The 24,198-nt window shown below is 39.2% G+C and overlaps 1 protein-coding gene across 1 annotated transcript in view; it reads right to left on the bottom strand.

Moving 5' to 3' along the window:
* The window catches only part of col21a1 (collagen, type XXI, alpha 1), a 212,475-nt gene that overhangs the window by 34,595 nt on the left and 153,682 nt on the right, over positions 1-24,198 (bottom strand). The window contains exons 20-23 of the mRNA XM_028820544.2: positions 19,564-19,617; positions 18,624-18,677; positions 17,127-17,198; positions 5,716-5,751 (exon numbers count right to left, since the gene is read on the bottom strand). Coding sequence (XP_028676377.1) covers positions 5,716-5,751; positions 17,127-17,198; positions 18,624-18,677; positions 19,564-19,617 — 216 coding nt within the window. The remainder of the gene's footprint in view (positions 1-5,715; positions 5,752-17,126; positions 17,199-18,623; positions 18,678-19,563; positions 19,618-24,198) is intronic.

Genomic DNA, 24,198 nt, shown 5'->3' with positions numbered 1-24,198 from the left:
CTTTCTGCACACTTTACTGTGTTGTACATTTTATGTTAAATGGATAAATTTGCTACTTTTGCCCCTCAATCTTAACTCAGTAACCCATCACGACAAAGTAAAAACATATTTTTAGAAAGGTTTGCAAATTTATTACAAATCAAAAACTGAAATCTCTCCTTCATAGAAGCATTCAGACCCTTCATTCAGTACTTTGCAGAAGACCCTTTGGCAGCAATTCCAGCTTCATGTTTTCTTGGCTAAGTCCCTACAAAAGCTTTGGACACCAGGATTTGGGCAGCTGATCCCATTCTTCTTGGCAGATCCCTTCACGCTCCATTAGACTGCATGAGAAGCATCTTCAAACTGACATCTTCAGGTCTCTCTGGAGTTTAAGTGAGGGCTTTGATTGGGACACTCAGAGACTAGTGCCATATTCACTCCAGTGTTGTCTTGGGTCATTGTCATGGTAAAAGGTGAACTATTGTCCCACTCTGAGGTTGCATGCACTTTGGAGCAGGTTTCCTTCAAGGACCTCTCTGAATTTGGCTGCCTTCATCCTTCCCTCAGTTCTGACCAGTCTTCCTGTCCCTGCATCTCAATAGCATGATGCTGCCCCCATCATGCTTCACCATAGGGATGGTACTGGGCAGGTGATGATGAGATATGCTTCACCCTCACCAGACACACTGCTTGAAGTTCTCCACAAAGAATTCCATTTTTCTCACATTAGACCAGACCGTCTTTTTCCGCATGGTCCCAGAGTCCGTTGAATTCAATTTGGAAAACTCCAAGCAGACAGTCATAGGCATCTAATTGATGGGGAGCTGCTGAAGTGGTCCTCGTTTTGATAGGAGCTCTCAACTCAGCAGAGGTCTTCTGAAGCTCAGTTAGAATGACCATTGGGTTTTTGATCAACTCACTGATCAAGACTCTTCTGGTCCCGTCACCTCCAAAGGGAGGCGCTGATCTACATGGCAAATTCTGATGCATTCAACCCTCACAAGATGGCCAACTCTAGGAAAATTCAAAAAAATTTCTTTGTGTATTGAGAGTTTTGTATTGGGCCTGTCTCTCAAGCCAGAAGTTTAACAGTTCCTCTCCTTTATTGGGAAGTTTTGGGTTTTTTTATAGACTTTTTTAAAAATATATTTTAAGCTTTAAAATCCTGGATCTTGTTTTAGGCCTTTGTAGGCCGAAGCCTGCCTGTTGATTTTTGGGGTAAGGCTGCCTGAGGAAAGGCCTACATGTTATGTTATAGCCAGGAGTTGTTCCCTGGTTTATGTTTATTTTCATTATTATACTTGCTTCTGTTAAATTTTAAGTATTATTGTTTTTACATGTTTTTTTCATGTTGTTTTTATGTAATTATTTTATATTGTTATATTTATTTATGATTTTGGATATACCTTATTAATCCCCAAGGGAAAATTGTCTTTTCTTATGCCCTTTGCAGGTCAGATTGCAGGGTCAGGCATTGTGCAGCCCCCTGGAGTAATTTTCATGTTAAGGGCCCTGCTCATGTTTTAGGCCTGTGTAGGCTGAAGCCTGCCTGTTGATTTTTGGGGTAAGGATGCCTGAGGAAAGGCCTATATGTTATGTTATAGCCAGGAGTTGTTCCCTGGTTTATGTTTATTTTCATTATTATACTTGCTTCTGTTAAATTTTAAGTATTATTTTTTACATGTTTTTTTCATGTTGTTTTTATGTAATTATTTTATATTGTTATATTTATTTATGATTTTGGATATACCTTATTAATCCCCAAAGGAAAATTGTCTTTTCTTTTGACCTTTGCAGGTCAGAGTGCAGGGTCAGGCATTGTGCAGCCACCATGGAGTAATTTTCATGCTAAGGGCCCTGCTCATGTTTTAGGCCTGTGTAGGCTGAAGCCTGCCTGTTGATTTTTGGGGTAAGGCTGCCTGGGGAAAGGCCTATATGTTATTTTATAGCCAGGAGTTGTTCCCTGGTTTATGTTTATTTTCATTATTATACTTGCTTCTGTTAATTTTTTGCATTGGGTGTGACAATGATGGATAGGATTTAAACAAGTAAATTAAAGGGTCAACTTAGGTGGACAGTTGGGAGAAAAAGTCAGAGAGGCAAGATTGTGTTGGTTTGGACATGTGCAGAGGAGAGATGTTGAGTATATTGGGAGAAAGGTGCTAAGGATAGAGCTGCCAGGTAAGAGGAGAAGGAGAAGGCCTAAGAGAAGGTTTATGGATGTGGTGAGAGAGGACATGAAGGTGATGGGGGTGACAGAACAAGATGACAAGGAGGGGAAGAGATGGAAAAAGATGATCCACTGCGGTAACCCCTAACAAGAGCAGCCAAAAGAAGAAGATTGTTTTTACATGTTTTTTTTTATTTTGTTTTTATGTAATTTTTGTTCATATTGTTATATTTATTTATTATTTATCATTTTTGATTTTGGATATACCTTATTAATCCCCAAGGGAAAATTGTCTTTTCTTATGACCTTTGCAGGTCAGGGTGCAGTGTCAGTCATTGTGCAGCCCCCTGGTGCAATTTTCAGGTTAAGGGCCCTGCTCATGTAGTATGTGTGTATCCGTGTCTGTGTATTCACCCTGTGGTGGGCTGGTATTCCGTCCAGGTGTTGTTCCTGCCTTGCACCCAATGCTTGCTGGGATTGTTTCCCTGTGACTCTACTCAGGATAAAGTGGTTTTGGAAGATGGATGAATGGATGGATGGATATCTGTTCTTAAAGGATACATGCCTTGTTTTCTGTGTCTGGAACTCCCAAAAGGTGGAGCCACCGTTATGTCACCTCCGAGGGAGGCGCTGCTCTTCATGGCAAATTCTTACGCATTCAACCCGCACCAGATGGCCAACTCTAGGAAAATTCAAAAAATTTTCTTTGTGTATTGAGAGTTTTGTTATGGGCATGTCTCTCATGCCAGATGTTTGACAGTTCCTCTCCTTTGTTGGGAAGTCTTGATTTTTTAGACTTTTTAAAAATATATTTTAAGCTTAAAATCTTGGGTCCTGTTTTAGGCCTTTGTAGGCTGAAGCCTGCCTGTTGATTTTTGGGGTAAGGCTGCCTGGGGAAAGGCCTATATGTTACGTTATAGCCAGGAGTTGTTCCCTGGTTTATGTTTATTTTCATTATTATGTCATTTCTGTTAAATTTTAAGTATTATTGTTTTTACATGTTTTTTTGTTTAATTTTTATGTAATTTTTGTTAATATTATTATATTTGTTTATTTTTTATGATTTTTGATATACCTTATTAATCTCCAAGGGGAAATTGTCTTTTCTTATGACCCTTGCAGGTCAGAGTGCAGCGTCAGCCATTGTGCAGCCCCCGGTGCAGTTTTCAGGTTAAGGGCCCTGCTCATGTAGTATGTGTGTATCCATGTTTGTGTATTCGCCCTACGTTGGGCTGGCACTCCATCCAGGTGTTGTTCCTGCCTTGCACCCAATGCTTGCTGGGATTGTTTCCCCGTGACCCTGCTCAGGATAAAGTGGTTTTGGAAGATGGATGAATGGATGGATGGATATCTATTTTTAAAGGATACATGCCTTGTTTTCTGTGGATGGAACTCCCACAAGCTGGAGCCACCGTTATGTCACCTCCGAGGGAGGCGCTGCCCCTCATCGCAAATTCTTATGCATTCAACCCACACCAGATGGCCAACTCTAGGAAAATTCAAAAAAGGTTGTTCATGTATTGAAAGTTTTGTTTTGGGCCTATTTCTCAAGCCAGAACTTTGACAGTTTCTCTCCTTTGTTGGGAAGTTTTAGTTTTTTTAGACTTTTGACATTTTCAAAATATATTTTAAGCTTTAAAAGCCTGGGTCCTGTTTTAGTTCTGTGTAGGCTGAAGCCTGCCTGTTGATTTTTGGGGTAAGGCTGCCTGGGGAAAGGCCTATATGTTATGTTATAGCAAGGAGTTGTTCCCTGGTTTATGTTTATTTTCATTAATATGTTGTTTCTGTTCAATTTTAAGTATTAGTGTTTTTACATGTTTTTTTGTTTTGTTTATTATGTATGATTTGGGATTTTGGATATACCTTATTAATCCGCAAGGGGAAATTGTCTTTTCTTATGACCTTGCAGGTCAGAGTGCAGCGTCAGCCATTGTGCAGCCCCCTGGTGCAGTTTTCAGGTTAAGGGCCCTGCTCATGTAGTATGTGTGTATCCGTGTTTGTGTATTCACCCTACGGTGGGCTGGCACTCCATCCAGGTGTTGTTCCTGCCTTGCACCCAATGCTTGCTGGGATTGTTTCCCTGTGACCCTGCTCAGGATAAAGTAGTTTTGGAAGATGGATGGATGGATATCTGTTTTTAAAGGATACATGCCTTGTTTTCTGTGGCTGGAACTCCCAAAAGGTGGAGTCATCGTTCTGTCACCTCTGAGGGAGGCGCTGACCCTCACGGCAAATTCTTATGCTTTCAACCCGCAGCAGATGGCCAACTCTAGGAAAATTCAAAAAATGTTCTGCATGTATTGAGAGTTTTGTTTTGGGCCTATCTCTCAAGCCAGAAGTTTGACAGTTTCTCTCCTTTGTTGGGAAGTTTTGTTTTTTAAGTCTATGGGCATTTTAACAATATATTTTAAACTTTAAAAGCCTGGGTCCTGTTTCAGGCCTTTGTAGGCTGAAGCCTGCCTGTTAATTTTTGGGGTAAGGCTGCCTGGGGAAAGGCCTATATGTTATGTTATAGCCAGGAGTTGTTCTCTGGTTTATGTTTATTTTCATTATTATACATATTTCTGTTAAATTTTAAGTATTATTGTTTTTACATGTTGTTTTTTCATGTTGTTTTTATGTAATTATTGTTATATTTATTTATGATTTTTGATTTTGGATATACCTTATTAATCCCCAAGGGAAATTTTTCTTTGCAGGTCAGAGTGCAGGGTCAGGCATTGTGCAGCCGCTTGGAGTAATTTTAACGTTAAGGGCCCTTCTCATGTTTTAGGCCTGTGTAGACTGAAGCCTACCTGTTGATTTATGGGGTAAGGCTGCCTGGGGAAAGGCCTATATGTTATGTTATAGCTAGGAGTTGTTCACTGGGTTATGTTTATTTCCCCTTGGGATTAAAAATATTTTTGACAAAAAAAAATTAAGACAAGAAACAGAATGAGGTCAAGGTCCCTTGCCATTTAATATAGACTGTTCCTACTAATGTTTATGCACTACATTAACATTATATTATTATATTAACATTAACATTATACAAAGATGTTGTCTGTTTTTTACCTGCATTATTATCAATCTTTAATTTAATATTGTTTTTTGTATCAGTAAGGTGCTGCTGGAGTATGTGAATTTCCCCTTGGGATTAATAAAGTATCTATCTATCTATCTATCTATCTATCTATCTATCTATCTATCTATCTATCTATCTATCTATCTATCTATCTATCTATCTATCTATCTATCTATCTATCTTTATTTTCATTATTATAAATGGATAAATTGATGGATGGATATCTGTTCTTAAAGGATACATTCCTAGTTTTCTGTTGCTGGAACTCCCAAAAGGTGGAGCCGCTGCTATGTCACCTCTAAGGAAGGCACCGCTCCACATGGCATATTCTTACACGTTTGGCCCGCACCTCCTTCCTTACTCCTGTGTTTCTCAAACTTTATGGTCCCAATGCAAGTGAGTCAAACGTCGGGCCGAGTGGGCGCATCAAATTAGTCGCCGAATGCACCTGAATGCTCCGCCATGCTGACATCGTCAAACTTGTTCCATTCATAATTACCTGGTTTCCTTTTTCTCCTTGACTTCCTTTGTCTCCCTGAAAAAATAAACACATTTACAGTAATTAGATGTTACATTTTTTCTTCCGCAGAAAATTTCTCTCAATAATTCCCAACATGCAATTTTCCACTTTTAATCAAATAATATGAATGAATCTGTTGCTGCAATAAGGAATACTGGCGCACACTTAAATAACAAATACCTTTGAGCAGATAGCCTACCAGAGGAAGTCGGCTATTACAGTTCAAAAATAAGAACAACATCAAAAGAACCCCAAAATGAGGAGAGCAAGTAGAACGCTTTAAAGATGTAAATTAATTCAAGAACTTGATTATTTCTGATTTTCTTAAGACACCACAAAGTATATTTCTAATTGCTTATGGAAAACCATGTTCCTTGGAATATATAATATTTGCTTTTGGCTAAGTGTACAAGATAATGGCCACATGGAAGCCAGATGCCGTCCGTCTCCCCGCTTTCCTTCTTGAATGCCAAATGTAGTCAGCCGTCTGAGCAAACTGGCGCTGCAGTGGAAAGGAAATCTGCAAATATTACCAGGCAATGACCCCGAATCATCACACGTTCACGTGGATTAACTACTGGAGATGCACATGGAACAAAAGTATTAGACGGTAATGAAAAAAATAATTGAGATAAAGAATAGAAGGGGACTGAGATGGACTGGCATCCCGTCCAGGGTTTGCTCCTGCCTTGCACCCTGTGCTAGCTGGGTAAGGCTCCTGCACCCCTCTGCCACCCCGGTCTGGATTTAGCAGAAATTAGAAAATGACATGACGATGTAAGTGAAAAAAACAAAAGCAAGTATTCAAGAATTATCTTAGGCAGTTCCATAGATTTGGGTGTGTAACATTTTTATGCAAAGAGAATTACAAATCCCCAAGAGTGTAGTTACTTTAATATTCAAGCAGTGTGAACACAGCTCAGGATCATAAAAAGAATCAATAATAGATCAGAAAAGCAGTGAGACTGAGTCCATAACATTAAGAGTGTCTTATGAAAGTATTCAGACTCCTTCATTTTTTACACCTGTTGTTCTGTCGCAGCCCTGTGCTAAAATCATTTACATTCTTTTTCTTTTCTCTCGTCAAACAACACTCAATACACCAGAATGATCAAGTAAATAAAGGATTTCAGGAATTTCTGCAAAATTATTTTAAAAACTAGCAGTGTTAACTATCTAAAATGGGTGGAAATCTAAGTAATCAACGTATAACACAGCATTAACATTTGCAGCACACCATGCAATGTATGTGTCTTTGTAATATGCCATTTGGTATGGGATTCATAAAGGCAGTGTTAATGTTTGTGGTGCTCCATCTGTTGGAAAGACAAATGCAATGTATTTGTCTCTGTAATATGCCATTTGGTGTGTGTTTCATAAAAGTAGTTTTAATGTTTGTGATGCTCTATCTGTTGGAATGACAAATGCAATCTATGTGTCTCTATAATATGCCATTTGGTATGGCATTCATAAAAACAGTGTTAATGTTTTGATGCACCATCTGTTGGAATAACAAATGCAATGTATGAGTCTCTGTAATATGCCATTTGGCGTGGGATTCATAAAAGCAGTGTTAAGGTTTGTGATGTACCATCTGTTTAAAAGACAAATGCAATGTATATGTCTCTGTAATATGCCATTTGGTATGGGATTCATAAAAACAGTGTTAATGTTTGTGATGCTCCATCTGTTGGAATGACAAATGCAATGTATGCGACTGTGTAATATGCCATTTGGTTTGGGATTCATAAAAACAGTGTTAATGTTTTGATGCACCATCTGTTGGAATGACAAATGCAATGTGTATGTCTCTGTAAAATGCCATATGGTGTGGGACTTATAAAGCAGTGTTAATGTTTGTGATGCTCCATCTGTTGGAGTGACAACTACAATGCATTTTGTTACTACAAATGTTTCTTATCTGCCATCTGTTGGAATGACACATGCATTGAATTTCATTACAACATGCATTACATAATACATTCTAATAGATAGTGCACTGCAATCATTAACACTGAGTTCTATGGTTGATAACTTTGATTTCAGCACATCTTAGATGGGAAGCACAGCTCTGTCCATGTAATACATGTTGTAATAAAATTCTAGCAGTTTCTCCCATCTTCACACAGGTTCCCTGGAGCTCAGGCCGAATGACCTTTAGGTTTTTGGTCAACTCACTTTTCCCATGAATGCTCAATTTGGCTGGGTGGTCAGATGTAGGAAGGGTCATGGTTGTTCCAAACATTTTCCATTCAAGAATTATGGAGGCTCTTAGGAAGTTTCAATGCTGCAAATATTACCTTCTAGCCTTCGCCAGATCTGTGCATCGACACAATCCTTGGACCTCATGGCTTGCTTTGTGCTTAACTCTGGGCCCTTCCATAGACAGGTGTGTGTCTTTCACAGTCCGTCCACAGAATTGACCACAGGTGGACTCCAAACAAGGTGCAGAAACATCTCAATGATGACCAATGGAATGGGTTGTCCCTGAGCCCCCACAGTGTCATTGTGAGATTTCAGTTCTTTAATTTTTAATAAATTTACAAACTTTTATAAAATCATGTTTCCATTAAGTAAAAGGTGAAGTGTCTGTATGTTCATCTGGTTGCTATGTCTCTGTTATTCCAACAGATGGCACATCACAACCATTACCATTGCTTTTATGAATGTCATACCCAAATACATAAAACAGAGACATGTGCATTGCATTTGTTATTCCAACAATTGGTGCATCACAAACATTTTTAGTAATAAAATGAGTCTCATTTGTCATTCTAACAGATGACACATCACAAACATTAACACTGCTTTTATGAATGCCATACCCAAAGACATATAACAGAGACCTGTGTATTGCATTTGTTATTCCAACAAGTGGTACATCACAAACATTTTTAGTAATAAAATGAGTCTCATTTGTCATTCTAACAGATGGCACATCACAAACATTAACACTTATTTTATGAATGCCATACCCAAAGACATATAACAGAGACATGTGAATTGCATGATGCCTTGCTGAGGTCTACCTTAAATACTTAGATTTCCACACATCTTAGAGGGTACCACAGCTAGTTTTTAATACATTTGCAAATATTCTTAAAATCCTTTATTTACTTTGTCATTCTGGGGTATTGAGTGATGTTGGACATGGGGAACAATGAATGTAAGTGATTTTGGTACAAGACTGTAACATAAGAGAATGTTTTAAGAGAGAAGGGGTCCGAATACTTTCAAAAGGATCTGTATATGGTGCCTGGGATCAATTCCTAATTTTCGGATCATTTCAAGTGTATTATCGCATACAGATAACACAATTGAACATCATTACCTGTAATGAACTTCTTGGTCTCTGAGCCCCCTCAAATTGCATAATAAAATAACACTTAACATTAAAACAAAAAGAGTGAAAGTAGTAAAAGTAAGAATAAAATAGTTGGATGCATAGTAAAAAATGTCTGTAGAGCAAGAGAGTAAAGTGCTCAGCGTTTCTCTGCAGGTTGAGCAATGGCCATATAACAGGCCAAGGTGCACTCTGAGTGGCTGGCATAACCTCATCTGCAGGGAACAGCTCTGTCACCATAAAACAATGGCATGTCAAACTTTTTAATGCCACTCCAGCTTTAATTTGCCCCTCTTGGTGAAGTGCATCCCCTGTAAACCCTCCTGAAGTTTTCTTCTGTTTGCCTTTAAAATCGGATGCGGCTCATACCTTAAGACTCAGAGCACCACCTCAGCATGACCAAATACACGAGGGGCCCAGCAGGTGGCACTAAAGAGCGGCTTTCATTACGCTTCCGTTTGCCTACAGTGGGAAGTTCCATCAAAAGCATCAACAGTAAATGTTACTAGAATTTATTTCCAGAGTCCAGATAGACCACGACGACCATTAAACATCCAAAACCCCTACCAGTAAGAAAGAAGCAGCAGCAGCAGCATCCTTAGAGCCTCAACAGATTGGACATTTTTCATATGTTGTTGAGTGCCAGACCCTGTTTGCTGCTTTTACAGCATTTTCTGTTTCTTTATTCCATGTCACTCCTCTGCAGCAGCTTGTAAGCTTCAGCATGATTGCCTTTAATGGTCACCACCCGTACTTAAGCATTTTAATATTTTTTCCATCTCTGTTCTCAATGTACTACTGTTTGAATTCCACGAATAAGCCAAGTGCATGATTCACTCATCATTGCTACAGGGTTGTATTAAATGTAATTTCCAATAATATCCCATAAGGAAGGCGCAACATACTGGCACAGGGGTACCATTTCCATCTCTGGACTTCAGTAACCCAATGCCAGCCAAGTCACTTTTTGTTTGGAGTTTTCATGTTTTCTTCAGATTTCTTCAGACACAGTCACAGTTGGACGTGGGAACTTTGTGTCAGTCTATAAGCTATAACAGTTTATATTTTGCACGAGCTGTGCTACCCATCTGAGACACGTTGAAATCTCGGAATCAACATAGACCTCGGCATTAATATTTGCATTGCAACATCTATTGGAATGTATTGCATTTATAACTCCAACAGATGGGGCACCACAAACCTCAATCTTAAGGACAGGTCCATGTCTCTGTCTAATTGCTGTGTCTCTGCTATCCAACAGATGGTGCATCACAAATATATAAATCCCGTACCAACTGGCATACAAAGCCACTGGACGGACATACTGCAATACAAACATTAATGATGAATGCGTTCAACAGAGAGTAACTGCTGGATGGAGAGAAATCAGCTTATCAGCCTTAAGAAAGAGACAAGCGTCTGTGTATCTACATGTCCATCCGGTTGCATTGTCTCTACTTTATGCCATTTGGTATGGGATTTATAAAGCAGTGGTAATGTTTGTGATGCACCATCTGTTGGAATGAAAAATGCAATGCATTTTGTAACTACAAATGTTTGCGACGTGCTATCTTCTAGAATGACAGACACAGAGAAACTGGTCAGATACACAGACACACAGACACTTGTCCTTTTATTAAGGTGGACTAGCTTTGCTACCTGTCTAAGAGAGGATGAAATCGTAGTAATCGACACAGATCCCAGCGTTGACATTTGCAGAGCACCATTTATTGGAATGTATTGTGTAATGCATGTAGTAATAAAATGCATTGCATTTGCCATTCCAACAAATGGTGCATCACAAACATTTCTATTAATGAAATGCATTATTACAAATGATTGTGATGCAGCATCTGTTGGAATGACAAATGCAATACATATGTCTCTGTTATATGCCATTTGGTATGAGATTCTTAAGAGCAGTGCTAATGTTTGTGATGTGTGATCTGTTGGAATGAAAAATGCAATGCATTTTGTAACTACAAATGTTTGCGACGTTCTCTCTGCTAGAATGACAGACACAGAGAAACTGGTCAGATACACAGACACACAGACACTTGTCCTTTTATTAAGGTGGACTAGCTTTGCTACCTGTCTAAGAGAGGATGAAATTGTAGTAATCGACACAGATCCCAGCGTTGACATTTGCAGTGCACCATTTATTTGAATGTATTGTGTAATGCATGTAGGAATAAAATGCATTGCATTTGCCATTCCAACAAATGAAATGCATTATTACAAATGATTGTGATGCGGCATCTTTTGGAATGACAAATGCAATACATATGTCTCTGTTATATGCCATTTGGTATGGGATTCTTAAGAGCAGTGCCAATGTTTGTGATGTGTCATCTGTTGGAATGACAAAGGCAATGCATATATCTCTGTTATATGCCATTTGGTATGGGAATTCTGAAAGCAGTGGTAGTGTTTGTGATGTGTCATCTGTTGGAATGATACACACACATAGCAAACAGGTGGACACATAGAGACACAGACATAAATATACTTGTCCTTTTATTAGCTGTACTACCCATCTAAGACAAACTCAAGTCTAAGCAATCTATGTAGATCTATCTCAGTGTTAACATTTGCACTGCACCAGTCTATTGTGCTGTATTTTGCACTATTTTAGTAATAAAATGCATTAATACAAATGTTTGTGACATGCCATCCATTGGAATGACAAATGCAATACATATGTTTCTCTTATATGCCATTTGGTATGGGATCCATTGAAGCAATGCTAATGTTTGTGATGCACCATCTGTTGTAATGAGAGATGCAATGCATTTTATTACTACATTTGTTTGTTTACATTTAATGTCATTTTAAAACTTGCTTAATTCAGACCAGGGTGTGGTAGATGCTGGAGCCTATCCCAGAAAGCACAAAGGCGCAAGGCAGGTATAAACTCTGGACAGGGTGCCAGTCCATCACAGGCAATGCATTTTATTGGTAGAAATGTATGTGATGCACCATCTGTTGGAATGATAAAAGCAATTTTATTACTTAAAATGTGAGTGATGTGTCATCTGCTGGATGACAGAGACATAGCAACCAGACAGACACACAGATGCACAGACACCTGTCCTTTGATTATGGAAGATAGTTTTTCCCTTTACATTTGTCTTCTGGCTTTTCCTGGGCACTGCTGTGTGTCACAAGGTGCATAGGCCACATCCTACATGTGGTGTAATTTCATTGAATTTGTCTATTAAATCAGGGGCCGGCTGCTAAATGACATCCAACCTTATAAATGAAGGAGCAACTTTGCAAGTGAATTCTATTCTTGAGCAGTCTGAAGGGTAGGGTTGATCGGCTCAGAGAGTTTGCTGGGTGACCTCATTTGCCGAATTGTTGTGTGGCCAGTTTACTCTTCCCATTGCTCCACGCTGCTTTTTGAGAGGCTAGTGTGACATCACAGAGCAATGTGGGATGGGGATGTCAGGAACTGCTTTGCGCTACCTGCCCAATTTGTATCAGGCATATGCATAATGACAAAGTTCTCAACATACTCTGTTATTTGACTCATTGGATGTCTTCACTGCTGGGTTAAGCACGTTGTTGCTCGTCAGTTTGTAGTGCTGATCCCTTGCATCACAGGCTCTGTGTGTTTTAGTTAGCCGTAGTGATGGGAGCTCAGGAGCCGCAGAGAGAGGTAAAGGATTTGGAGTGAGGCACGGTGGCGCAGTGGTTAGCATGGATGCCTCACAGCTCAATTCAGGTGTGAATAACTTCTAATAAAGGAGAGAATTGGGAGCTCGGGAGCCACAGAAAGAGATAAAGGGCTTGGAGTGAGGTACGGTGGCACAGTGCTTAGCACGGCTGCCTCAGAGCTCAATCCAGGTGTGAATAACTTCTAACAAAGGAGAGAATTGCGAACTCGGGAGCAACAGAAAGAGATAAAGGGCTTGGAGTGAGTTATGGTGGCACAGTGGTTAGCATGGATGCCTCACAGCTCAATTCAGGTGTGAATAGCTTCTTTCAAAGGAAAGAATTGCGAGCTTGGGGGCTGCAGAGAGAGATAGAGGGCTTGGAGTGAGGCATGGTGGCACAGTGGTTAGCATGGATGCCTCACAGCTCAATTCAGGTGTGAATAGCTTCTAACAAAGGCGAGAATTGCGAGCTTGGGAGCTGCAGAGAGAGGTGAAGGACTTGGAGTGAGGCATGGTGGCACAGTGCTTAGCACGGCTGCCTCAGAGCTCAATCCAGGTGTGAATAACTTCTAACAAAGGAGAGAATTGCGAACTCGGGAGCAACAGAAAGAGATAAAGGGCTTGGAGTGAGGCATGGTGGCACAGTGGTTAGCATGGATGCCTCACAGCTCAATTCAGGTGTGACTAGCTTCTAACAAAGGCGAGAATTGCGAGCTTGGGGGCTGCAGAGAGAGATAGAGGGCTTGGAGTGAGGCATGGTGGCACAGTGGTTAGCATGGATGCCTCAGCACTCAATTCAGGTGTGAATAACTTCTAACAAAGGAGAGAATTGCGAACTCGGGAGCAACAGAAAGAGATAAAGGGCTTGGAGTGAGGCATGGTGGCACAGTGGTTAGCATGGATGCCTCACAGCTCAAGTCAGGTGTGACTAGCTTCCAACAAAGGAGAGAATTTGGGGTCTCCATCCTGAAGATGGCAGTTTTGCAGATGCTTTCTATTCAATCTGATGGAGCTTGAGAGGATCAGCCAAGAAGAATAGGATCAGCTTTCCAAATCCTGGTGTCCAATGCTTGTAGAGACTTAGCCAAGAAGCGGGAACTGCTGCCAAAGGGGCTTCTGCACATTACTGAATTACAGGACTGAATGCTTCTGTGAAGGAGAGATTTCAGTTCTTGATTTTTATTACATTTGCAAACCTTTCAGAAAACACGTTTTCACTTTGTCATTTTGGGTTATGGCCACTGTATCCAAAAATGTGCAACACAGTAAACTGAGCAGAAAGTGAAGGGGTCTGTAGACATGATGAACGCAGCGTAGGGTGAGGGTCAGCATTGACACACGGAGTAAACCCTACGGTTTAAAGCGGAGCCTTCAGCTCACCATGCCAAGGTGCTTTACAGGTAAAGTAGAAGTTTATAAAGTGAACAATGGGTTGGTGGGCTTGTAACTGTAAATGGCTCTTTTCAATAGAGAACAACATCTGAATAAATAACCCAGTCGTCTCCGTTATTTCTAAAGGTCCTTCATCGCCTGCTCCACTGAGAACAAACAGCTGGACGTGTTTAGTGAGCGGTTCTTGGCCACACAAATACTTTTCACCAGTAATTGCTCTGTTTTTTTCCTTCCACATAAAACATACAAATGTGCTTTGGAAAGAAACTTCAACAGCTCCCTTTGAGCTTCTTTACAAGTTTTTTATTCAAGAGTTTACGGTTTCCGAGTTGTTTCTGTTGTAGCTGAGCGGCTTACCTGGAAGGCAGAAATGGTGGTTGCGGAAAGCGTAAGTGATAAAAAAAATAAATAAAAAGCTGAAAACGAGATGCCACTTGACCTTTGCTTACTTCTGTAGAGACCCAAACGCCTGCCGAGGTTATTTCTAGACTAATTAAATTATAAGCTTGGTAATTCTCAACTTGAAGTTGTTTCTTCACAATAATGTTATAAATTAATTTGTCGCAATGAATCTGCCTCCTAAAGTGAAGCGTAGTTAACTGGCCTGCACTTTTGTCTTATAACTGCGCTCTACATGTCACAGGAGGTTCTGCTCAAGCTTTATAACACACTGGTGAGGCCTCATCTGGAGTCCTGGGTGCAGTTTTAGTGTCCAATCTATTAAAAAAGACATAGCAGCACAAGAAGAGGTCCAGTGAAGAGCGACTAGGCTGAGTCCAGGGCTACAGGGGATGAGTTACAGCGCATCCAGAAAGTATTCCCAGCGCATCACTTTTTCCATATTTTGTTATGTTACAGCCTTATTCCGAAATGGATTAAATTCATTTTTTTACTCAGAATTCTACACACAACACCCCAAAAAAGTTTACTTGAGGTTTTTGCAAATGTATTAATTTGTTAATTATTTTTTACATCTTCTTGCTCCTTCCAATCTTGCACCAGTTTCTCAGACACATTGAATTTTATTACCAATTTCTTTCGCTACTTCAAAGACTTTTAATTTAAAACCAGCTTCATATTTTCTTCTGGTCAAACGCTCCATTGTAGATAAGGGATGCTCTTACGATAAAGGTGTATGAGGGTGTGAGATACAAAAAAACACAAATTCGGGCAAACGTCGCTTGAGAATAGTGCGGGTATCACCGTGTGGTCACGTAAGCACAATAGAGAGGTGAGGAGCACACGCTGATACAGCGCATTGCCGCAGTCACATAGAAAATAAAGGCCGTGTGCTCCGTGGTTCCCCTCTCAGGTGGGCGTTAGCATATCGTAATTTCTTGGACAAATAGCCTGAGTTTTCCGCATTCGACTTATATGACCAACATTTCAGGTCATTATTTTCTCCAGTTATATTTTGATAAAGTCCACATGTTATCTTGCAAAAATGTAGCTGAAAACTGTAATGATGAAATCCTGTGTATGTTAACATTATTTTTTTATTAAATTCACGCTCAAGTCTCCACAGTCCCCACATACCGGTAACAGCATTTGACGTAAGCGGCCCCGCGTGCGGTTGGTCAGCCCTACGCCCCGCACACCCCTCTGAACCTTGAGACCTGTCACAACATCCGCAGACTTGTTTCAACTTACTTTAAGATTTTAATCTTTTTCTTTTTTAAATGATATTTTCTGAAACGAAATTTCAAATACCAAAAAGTACACGGATCATTTTTGCATTTTACAATTTGTTTTTGTGTATTCAATTTATTTTAACAATTTCCGATTCGTTTTTGTGTATTCAATTTATTTTAATGATTTCCAATTCGTTTTTGTGTATTCAATTTATTTTAACAATTTCCGATTCGTTTTTGTGTATTCAATTTATTTTAACGATTTCCGATTTGTTTTTGTGTATTTAATTTATTTTAACGATTTCCGATTCGTTTTTGTGTATTCAATTTATTTTAACAATTTTCAATTAGTTTTTGTGTATTCAATTTATTTTAACGATTTCCGATTCATTTTTGTGTATTCAATTTATTTTAACGATTTCCAATTCGTTTTTGTGTATTCAATTTATTTGAACGATTTCCGATTCGTTTTTGTGTATTCAATTTATTTGAACGATTTCCGATTTGTTTTTGTGTATTTAATTTATTTCTGCGATTCCTGATTTGCTTTTGTGTATTCAATTTGTTTTTGCATTTTCTCATTTGTTTTGGCGTTTTCAGTTAGTTTTTGCGATTTTTTGATTTTGCTTTTATCTATTCATTTTATGTTTGCATTTTCTAATTTATTTTTGTGATTTCCGATTTGCTTTTGCATATTCAATTTATTTTTTCCTGTTCAGCTTGTTTCTGCGATTCCTGATTTGCTTTTACGTATTCAATTAATTTTGATTCTCAAGTGGTCTCAGCGATGTAGGCACATCTGTTTGATTTCTTGTGATTTCAGATCAGGACCCCTCTTTAGCCTTGAGCTGGGATTCCATTTGCAAAAAAAAAAATTCTCTAAAATTCTAATCAACAGTTTATTCCTTTTAAAATTGTCCTCAGGATTTATTCGGCTCCTTTACATGCTAACATCCTCCATGGCATCTTGCTGGGAAACCAAGATTAGTGTTTAAGAAATGCCTGGAGGAACTCATTTTATAACTTACTAACCAGCCGCACCTATTCATTTCTCGTCTCCATCCATCTTATCATCTTTAGAAAAACAATTGAACTTATTAAAAACAAAACCACGCACTGCACAAGTCTGCCACTAACTCAGCCTTTTGTTCTTTTTTTTTACTTCAGCCATCTTTCAATAGGGGGGATGGGCTGCAGTCTTAATTAATTTTTTTAAGTTGCACCTCGCTCAGTTCTATTCTTTAAAAATAAATACATTGTTTTAACAAATATTAGAGTTATCTAAATATACTGGCCAGTAACTCGTTTAATTCATTTCTGAAGTTATAACCCTGCAGAACAACACGAGTTACTACATCAGCGTACCTTATTACCGATCATCCCACGTAAGCCTGGATGTCCTGGCTGTCCCACAATTCCCGAGTCACCTGGCTTTCCCTTAAAAACAAAACCAAAAACACATTAACACGTTAAAACAATATCATTCTATATTTGGGAATTTGAGAAATGTGAAAGTGTTGTCGAATTTGTTGAGACCAACGGGGGTCACTGCTGGGATGGGTTCTGCCGATTGAACCTGGCCACCTGCAGAGCAGTGATATTCCCCCTGCCATGTCAGGACAGGGGCACAGGAGGATACTGCAGCAGGAGCTGCACTGCGGTTGGCATCCCTACAACCCTCGAAGGACACACGGATCTGGGATTGTGTACCAAGAACGCCAGGACAGTGGTGAGTGACTGCCTGTTATGGGCAGAGTGTTCCCCTGTTCACCGGGTGACAGCATTCTTTCTAGATGAACTCAGCAGGGCAGCATGGGAGTTGTGGTCCCGGCAATCTGTCCTGCCAGGTTCTGTGGGGGCTACAAGGGGCAAGCTGTTGAATATTATTGGAACAAGGACCGTTGGGGGGTCCTGCCAGACATGGAAGAGCTTCCTGGGGGTAATAGAAGATAGAGTAGATAGATAAAGGCACTATATGATAGATAGATAGATAGATAGATAGATAGATAGATAGATAGATAGATAGATAGATAGATAGATAGATAGATAGATAGATAGATAGATAGATAGATAGATATTTTAGTATAGTCGGCAGGATAGATAGATAGATAGATAGATAGATAGATAGATAGATAGATAGATAGATAGATAGATAGATAGATAGATAGATAGATAGATAGATAGATAGATAGATAGATAGATATTTTAGTATAGTCGGCGGGATAGATAGATAGATAGATAGATAGATAGATAGATAGATAGATAGATAGATAGATAGATAGATAGATAGATAGATAGATAGATAATGAAAGGCACTATATAATAGATAGATAGATAGATAGATAGATAGATAGATAGATAGATAGATAGATAGATAGATAGATAGATAGATAGATAGATAGATATTTTAGTATAGTCGGCAGGATAGATAGATAGATAGATAGATAGATAGATAGATAGATAGATAGATAGATAGATAGATAGATAGATAGATAGATAGATAGATAGATAGATAGATAGATGAAAGGCACTAAATATTATAGATAGATAGATAGATAGATAGATAGATAGATAGATAGATAGATAGATAGATAGATAGATAGATAGATAGATAGATAGATAGATAGATAGATAGATAGATAGATAGATAGATAGATAGATAGATAGATAGATAATGAAAGGCACTATATAATAGATAGATATAAAAGGCACCAGGTAGATAGATAGATAGATAGATAGATAGATAGATAGATAGATAGATAGATAGATAGATAGATAGATAGATAGATAGATAGATAGATAGATAGATAGATAGATAGATAGAATCACACGAGTCCTACGATGAAAATGAGAAATCTTCACCTGTGGTCCTTGCAATCCTGAGATCCCCGGCTTTCCAGCTTCACCTTTACTTCCCTAAGTGTATTAAATCAAAATAAGAAAGTTAAAAAGCAGAGAATATGATTAAACATAATTTCATACCTTCTTTCATTTCTTTAAAATTATGTTTCACCAGTATGATGCTGTAAAACCCGACGCAGTCTTCTCATTGACCTCTGAGACCCCCATTAGAAGTTGCCAGTGTGTCTCACTCTTCCTTTTCTCTTTAGGTTAAGATTTGTAGGAAGCTTTTTATGAATGCAAATTTTCCATAGCTTTTTTGGTTCTCTTCATCTTCTAATCTGAATCATTCCTACATTTGTGGTTACTGTCCATCTCGTGATCATTAATGGTTAGCTTCTCCTTGTAGCGTTGAACTTTGGTTTTAAAAGAAGCCATTTTCACATCACTTGAAGCTTGAGTGAGTCTCTCATAAAGCAGACGGGTCACTAACAGATCTGACACTCGCTTCTTTCAACTCGCTGGCAAACTCTAGAGAGAGCAGTGTGTGAAAATCAAGTAACTAACTTGGTGGGACCACCAGGGACCCACAATCACATCACAGCCAAAGGAGTTTAACTCAAGAGTCCTTCCCTTGGTGAGGTCTGGACAAACAACAACAAGACCCCCTGAACTGGCTGGCTTGGACTGGACTGGCTGGCTGGATGGAGGAGCAACATATTTGTGATAACAAGAAGGTGGGCCGAGTACACTGGCCACATGGAGGACACAAGCTGACAAGTGACTAATGCTTGAAGTTATTGACATGAGTTGATGAAGTTCAAACAAATAAATCATTAATGCAGCCATGCAACATCAGGGCAACAGTAGTCATCTATCCCCAAAGCCACCAAATGACCCACTTAAGGAATGAAGAGAAGACCCACAATGTAAGATGAGTAAAAAAATAATCATCACATACCTTAGTTCCAGGTAATCCAGGTACGCCGGGCAGTCCAGGTAAACCAGTCTCACCCTAAATTAGCACATAAAAAATATTTTACTTAAAAGAGAAGATCATAGAATCTATCAAGTTATGTATTACAGCATGCTTTATACACAGTGATCAAGTGGGGCAAAATCAGTGGCTTGAACTGCATGATGGGTACTGGGATACCTGGCAGTACCTCACTCAGGGTCACCCAGGGAATATGAGGCGGGGGGGCAAACAGGAAATGTTACTTAAATCACTTCATTTGTATAAAGTGCTCTTTGCAGATAGATAGATAGATAGATAGATAGATAGATAGATAGATAGATAGATAGATAGATAGATAGATAGATAGATAGATAGATAGATAGATAGATAGATAGATAGATAGATAGATAGATAGATAGATAGATAGATAGATAGATAGATGCAGTCATAATTTAGTAATAGATTTTACCAAACTGTGTGTGATGCATCATCTGTTGGAATGACGACTGCAATGCATTATATTATTACAAATGTCTGTGATGTGCCATCTTTTGGAACGACAGAGACAAAGCACTGTGACAGACACACAGACAGACGTTCAGACACTTCTCCTTTTATTACGGTGGATTCCTGGTGCTCTTTCTCTCGTGGTAAAGGATACGTTTTCTTTTTGCTTGTGTGATTTCTCACATAAACACGTAAGTAAATCAAAACAAAACCAACCGCGTGGCATGAAACGTTTACTGTGATTTGGTCCTTCGGGAGGAAACCACATGCTGAAAGTATGAAAGGCTGTCGCTCAGAAACAAGTGCTGCGCAGCCATTCTTCTTTTAAAATGGCCAAATCTCATAATATTGGTGTTTTTTGGTTCAAAAATCACATGTCTGGACTATTTCATAAAGTGTGTGTAATTGCAAGGCGCAGATCAGTACTCTACAACTGTCTTGGCTTGAAAAACAAACGTATTTGGTACAATTTTACACTTTTCCTCCGTGCCCCACGGCCTCCAATGTAAAGTATTGGAGTGGGTAAGATACAATTTAAAGTAATAAAAAGCGCTTAACTTTAGAACACAACTTTGAGTGACAAATGCATGGCTATGAGAAAAATCCCAAATCTAGCCTAATTGAATGTAATCTAATGTGATGGATTCACTTAATCTGCAGGAGCTCGAGGATTTAACGAAGTGCTCCGCTGTAACACATCTTTGCAGGCTGCCTTGGGTGACGCTACAGGCTGAACGTCACTTGGCAGATCGTTACTCAGAATGGTAATAAATAAGGAAATGAAGGAGTCGTTAAACAAAACCTCATCAAATCCTAATACTTTCCTTTATAGCATTAGTTGCTTTCTTATTTAGGAAAATAGCATTAAGAGTTAACAATAAGCGTCGTTCATCTTTGTTGTTTAATGTTTGAACGCATAGAAATATCACTGAGCAAAACTAATCGCCATCTGGACACCTTCTGACGACTCCTCTTCTGCAGATCCTGACATAATTAGCTCTGGCACTAGAAAAGCTGACATGCCAATAGCAGGCCTGCAGAGGAGGATGACAAATGTTCATTGGTTGCGATGTAAATTTTCCTGGAAAGACAGAACATCAGAAACAAATTTCCAGGGTGTTATTAGGCATAACCCAACGGTACTAAATTATTTTTCCTGACACTGCAGGCACATTTTTTTAATGGATGTGCTCTTATTTTTTTAATACTGGATATCATGTTGTATATTTGTTTTAATTCCTAGATAATGTTACGGTAGTGTGTCTCAGGGCCATCTTAATAGGAATTTATAGGTCCCCCGGGCAAAGCAGTGGACTGGGGCCCCTACCTGCACAACCACTCACAGGAATAAAAACGTAAATGGTTGATAATATTAAACATATAGTTATTGTATTGGTACCTCCAACAAAATCCATGTTTAAGCATTAAAAAACATGCTGTGCAGCAAAGATGAATCAACACAAATGTTTGAAGAATATAACATGAGCCTTTAAAAACACCTAAATTTCAATAAATAAATCAGTGGTTCTCAATCTGTGGGGGCGTGAAGATGTGAACAAAAGAAAACAAGAATCAAAAATATGAAAAATACATCTATTAAAACCAAAACAAATTAACTTAAACTATATTCTGATACTAGAAAAATTAATATAGAGTTAGATAAATGTCAATAAAAGTTAATTAGGTATAATAAAATATGCATCTATGATTAGGGTTAGGGTTAGGGTTAGTGCTGACTGTGGAAGATTGTGGGTTCTCTTCCCGGTTCCTCTCTGTGTGGATAGCGCTTTGAGTACTGAGAAAAGCGCTATATAAATGTAATGAATTATTATTATTATCATTAATTAAAAAAGAACAAATTGGTATTAATGGGCTCCTTTCAAAAAAACGTTAGGGGGCACGATTAAAACTGTTATGAAAACTTGGGTCGCAAATACTTAAAGGTTGAGAAACGCTGGTATAAATGATACTCAATTGGTAAACCATAAAGATGGAGATGGCACAGTATGAAATTACTATGAATTATTTATTATTAATCAAGTGTTTGTGAAATTTCTTTGCAGAGAATTGAGCTGAAGTGATGTTAACAGATACACTTTTACGTGATGTCGTGCGTGAGACCCGTACACAGACAGGTGACCGTGAAACTAAATCAGAGGTGAATGCCAACGTCCACTTGTAACACAATAACAAATATTTATAGTTTTGTAGAGTACTAGGGGGCTTTGCCCCCTGCTTGCTCCGCTCGCCAACCCCCGGGCCTGCGCTACATGCTAGCCTCTTTGTGGATCTGCCGCTTGCGTATGGGGATGCGGATTATTACAGTGAGTTATTAACCATATTAAAAAATAGTAAAACATAATAATTTGATAGTAAATTATGTTTCATGTTGCGTTAGAGTTATTGATCACGTAATATGATTTCGTTCTGTTTGGCTTTGAAATGAACATGCATATACTTTTTAAACTTACACTTTTACTGTAAAACTTCAGTAAAAACAATTTTTTTAATTCAATTTTCGTCAATATCACATTGAATTTTGACTCTGTGTTTGGACTTTCATCCTGACAACGCACCATAAAGCTGCCCGTGAGTTAATTTCATTTCTTTCTCTCTAATTAATAAAACGACTTTTTCGAATTCTAATGTTATCCCCTGAAGATGCACTACATGACTTTTCTTGAATATATCCTTCTTTCTACAGTAATTTGTGCAGTTGAAGACCGGACAGTGTTAACGGTTGTAGATATTCTTCGTGATATTGTAAGTTGATGTTTTCATCTTCCGCACCATCACCACCAACTGTTTCAGCAGAGTCTATTGATACGCATTTAACCAATTTGCAGTGTAACCGATCGACAATTTTCGCATTAATTCGTTTGACTTCATCGTTTCTTGGTGCTAGGATTGCCCGTGTACTCATTTCTTCTGTTGATAACCCTTCGGGATGAAAGTCTTAGATAGATAGATAGATAGATAGATAGATAGATAGATAGATAGATAGATAGATAGATAGATAGATAGATAGATAGATAGATAGATAGATAGATAGATAGATAGATAGATAGATAGATAGATAGACACTTTATTAATCCCCAAGGGGAAATTCCCATACTCCAGCAGCAGCATACTGATAATAACAATATTAAATTAAAGAGTAATAAAAATGCAGGTATAACAGACAATAACTTTGAATAATGTTAACGTTTAACCCCTCGGGTGGAACTGAAGAGTCTCATAGTGTGGTGGAGGAACGATCTCCTCAGTCTGTCAGTCAGCAGGACGGTGATAGCAGTCTGTCGCTGAAGCTGCTCCTCTGTCTGGAGATGATCCTGTTCAGTGGATGCAGTGGATTCTCCATGATTGACAGGAGTCTGCTCAACGCCCGTCACTCCGCCACAGATGTCAGACTGTCCAGCTCCGTACCTACAATAGAGCCTGCCTTCCTCATCAGTTTGTCCAGGCGTGAGGCGTCTTTCTTCTTAATGCTTCCTCCCCAGCACACCACCACGTAGAAAAGGGCGCTCGCCACAACCTTCTCATAGAACATCTGCAGCATCTTATTGCAGATGTTGAAGGACGCCAGCCTTCTAGGAAGTATAGTCGGCTCTGTCCTCTTGCACAGGGCATCAGTATTGGCAGTCCAGTCCAATTTATCATCCAGCTGCACTCCCAGGTATTTATAGGTCTGCACCCTCTGCACACAGTCACCTCTGATGATCACGGGGTGTGTGAGGGGCCTGGTCATCCTAAAATCCACCACCAGCTCCTTGGTCTTGCTGGTGTTCAGGTGTAAGTGGTTTGAGTCACACCATTTAACAAAATCCTTGATTAGGTTCCTATACTCCTCCTCCTACCCACTCCTGATGCAGCCCGTGATAGCAGTGTTGTCAGCAAGTTTTTGCACGTGGCAGGACTCCGAGTTGTATTGGAAGTCCGATGTATATAGGCTGAAGAGGACCGGAGAAAGTACAGTCCCCTGTGGTGCTCCTGTGTTGCTGACCACAATGTCAGACCTGCAGTTCCCGAGACGCACATACTGAGGTCTGTCTGTAACATAGTCCACGATCCATGCCACCAGGTATGAATCTACTCCCATCTCTGTCAGCTTGTCCCTAAGGAGCAGGGGTT

The sequence above is a fragment of the Erpetoichthys calabaricus genome, chromosome 15 (genome assembly GCF_900747795.2).
Source record: "Erpetoichthys calabaricus chromosome 15, fErpCal1.3, whole genome shotgun sequence".
NCBI lineage: Eukaryota > Metazoa > Chordata > Cladistia > Polypteriformes > Polypteridae > Erpetoichthys > Erpetoichthys calabaricus.
Note: the sequence above shows the minus strand (reverse complement) of the source record. Positions and strands in the feature narration are given on the sequence as shown.